General features: G+C 40.7%; 1 protein-coding gene across 1 annotated transcript; it reads left to right on the top strand.

Moving 5' to 3' along the window:
* The first annotated feature begins 1,337 nt into the window (after window positions 1-1,337).
* Window positions 1,338-2,090, top strand: LOC149218606 (uncharacterized). The gene is made up of 3 exons (XM_089382427.1): window positions 1,338-1,649; window positions 1,753-1,819; window positions 1,930-2,090. The coding sequence occupies exons 1-3, from the start codon at window positions 1,389-1,391 to the stop codon at window positions 2,001-2,003; spliced, it is 402 nt and encodes a 133-aa protein (XP_089238553.1). The 5' UTR covers window positions 1,338-1,388; the 3' UTR covers window positions 2,004-2,090.
* The last annotated feature ends 215 nt before the right edge of the window (window positions 2,091-2,305 follow it).

The following is a 2,305-nucleotide window of genomic DNA, read 5'->3' as shown; positions in this document are numbered from 1 at the left end:
ATGCACTCATTATAAGCATCTTATTATGATATTAAATCATCCAGATACGGTCATAAGAGGCTTATGTCATTCCACATATACAGTCTCAAATAATTAAATTGAGTGATACCAAGCAACCACGCGTAATTTGCTCAACAAACGATCTTTAAAAGATTTTAAAAAACGTACTCCAAAATTAATATAAAAGAATTGTTTAATTTCATTTTAGAATGATTTTAAAAAACCTACTCCAAAATTAATATAAAAGAATGGTTTAATTTCAATTTAGAATGATTTGTAACGCTAAATTATTGTGAGTGGGTGCCAACTAATGCTCCCCGGTCGCACGTTCACGTGTTTAATTGAGTAATATCCAAGCAACTACGGTAATGTTTTTTTTGTGACATCGCATTGTACCATTCTGGTATTTCCTTTTCAAGTCTTATTATTTGGAATTACTGAGAATTTCAAAATATTTTTGTAAATTTAAATAAAAGCTGTTAAAATTTTTAATTTTAAGTATCTTAGAAGTTTTTGATAGTGTCAATCCATTTCCACCACTGACCATCGAGCCAATTCTTCCGCCTCCGACTCCATTTTTGCAAGGCTGTCTCTCCGTGTTGGCCTCTTAGGATACGCTGTCCCGGATATCCGTTGCAATTGGGGAGTGGGGCCTGTGTCTCTTCATCTAAGTCTTCACTCAAACGCATCATATCTTAGCTGGATTTGCTTCAATTCCAAGAATCTTCTCGGAACTTCATTAACGGTCAAGCCCTTCACACTTGAGCTGCTACCTATATTAGATCATATGGGCATTAGAAAGGCTTCAGGGAAAGGCATCGGAGTTTGAAACACTAAAGTGTTTCTATCGGGTTTCCTCCAAGCATTTGAAGTATTTGAAGTGGTGGATTTTCTTAGAGCTTTCTAGGTCATGGGATTCCCTGCAGGCTTCTACGGTCTGGCTATCCCCACACTGTTGTTTCACCTCGCATTTACGTTATCTTATATAAAGGCTGCGATGAATTGGGTTCTTCAGTTTTCTGGGTGTCACGATCTCATTAACTTAAAATGCATAATTAAAGAAAGATTTTAAGAGATGGGGTCAACTCATTAACCCTCTCACTCTAAGTAAGTAAGTTAATTATAATATACAGTCTCCGCCAGACCTTTTATGCATTTACCTATATATAATATGCTTACACTGGCCCGGTTTAGCTTATACGTATGTTAATAAACATATAATACACCTTACCATTACTCAGGCCCATTGTTCATGGTCTTACCGCCTTACTATGTTTGAGAACAGAACTTAATGCATTGGAAATTTGCTGTCATATCCGGCTCATTATATATGTTAAGTGCCAGGTGGTGAGTAAGTGGGAACCCAGCTCACCCTTTTCCGTGGCCAGATGGCTCAACTTCACGTGAAGTCATGTGCCTTGCGGAGGGTTGACCCACACTGGGTTTCGCGCCAGGTGCTCCCGCCTAAACCAACGATGGAGATCTCTCAACCTCATCGAACGGCTCAGATTTATTTAGGGTTTGGCAATCGATATATAGTCACCGGGTTCGTCGGACTGGGTTCATTTGCACTCCACCGCTGCAGCCGAGCTCCTCCATCACTTCGACAGACTTCTCTGCAACCTCCCGGTTCCTACCTTGCTGTTCAGGTAAGGATACTACTGTCATCAATCTGTATTCATGTTCACAGTCAGATTCATGTAACCCATATGTTAACTGTGTCCGAATGTTCACCATATGGGTTATGTACAGGTCAGTTTGCCATCCACAGCTTTTCCTACAGCGTGCAGGAGGATTTGGCGATTAGCGAAACTTACAGGTATGCCTACCCCGTGTACTGGCCTTTCCTTGGTTAATGGCTTAATGTGATGTTGTATGCGACGACTTCTGGCTGAGACATGGCTTATGGTTTCTGCTTACCTGTCTCAGGTCCGATTACCTTGTTTCAAACCCTGGTTGCGCTTATACAGGCGGCCTCTCCATGCCGGGCCTGTCCCGCGTGAGCCCTTAGGGTTTAGTTAGGTACTGCTCATGGCTTCCACGCCATCTTCTTATATTTCTGTACATTTGATTTGGCTTGGTTCTCAGGCTTTAAGAAGTCACTGTCTATATATTTTGGAAGCTCTCTCGAGCTATTAACAAATCTGTGAAGCTAAATGACTATATATTGGCTTCATCATTCTGCGGTTTACTGCTGTCTTCCATGCCTGGACTTTTCACGGCTATGATAATGTTTTGCAGTTTTCTTAATGAATATCTGCTCTCGATTCGCAGATTCTAACAATAATCCTAAATGGTTATTCTG

The sequence above is a fragment of the Pinus tabuliformis genome, chromosome Q (genome assembly GCF_031772625.1).
Source record: "Pinus tabuliformis cultivar Carrire ecotype Pingquan chromosome Q, CPIR1, whole genome shotgun sequence".
In the NCBI taxonomy this organism is placed as follows: Eukaryota; Viridiplantae; Streptophyta; class Pinopsida; order Pinales; family Pinaceae; genus Pinus; species Pinus tabuliformis.
Note: the sequence above shows the minus strand (reverse complement) of the source record. Positions and strands in the feature narration are given on the sequence as shown.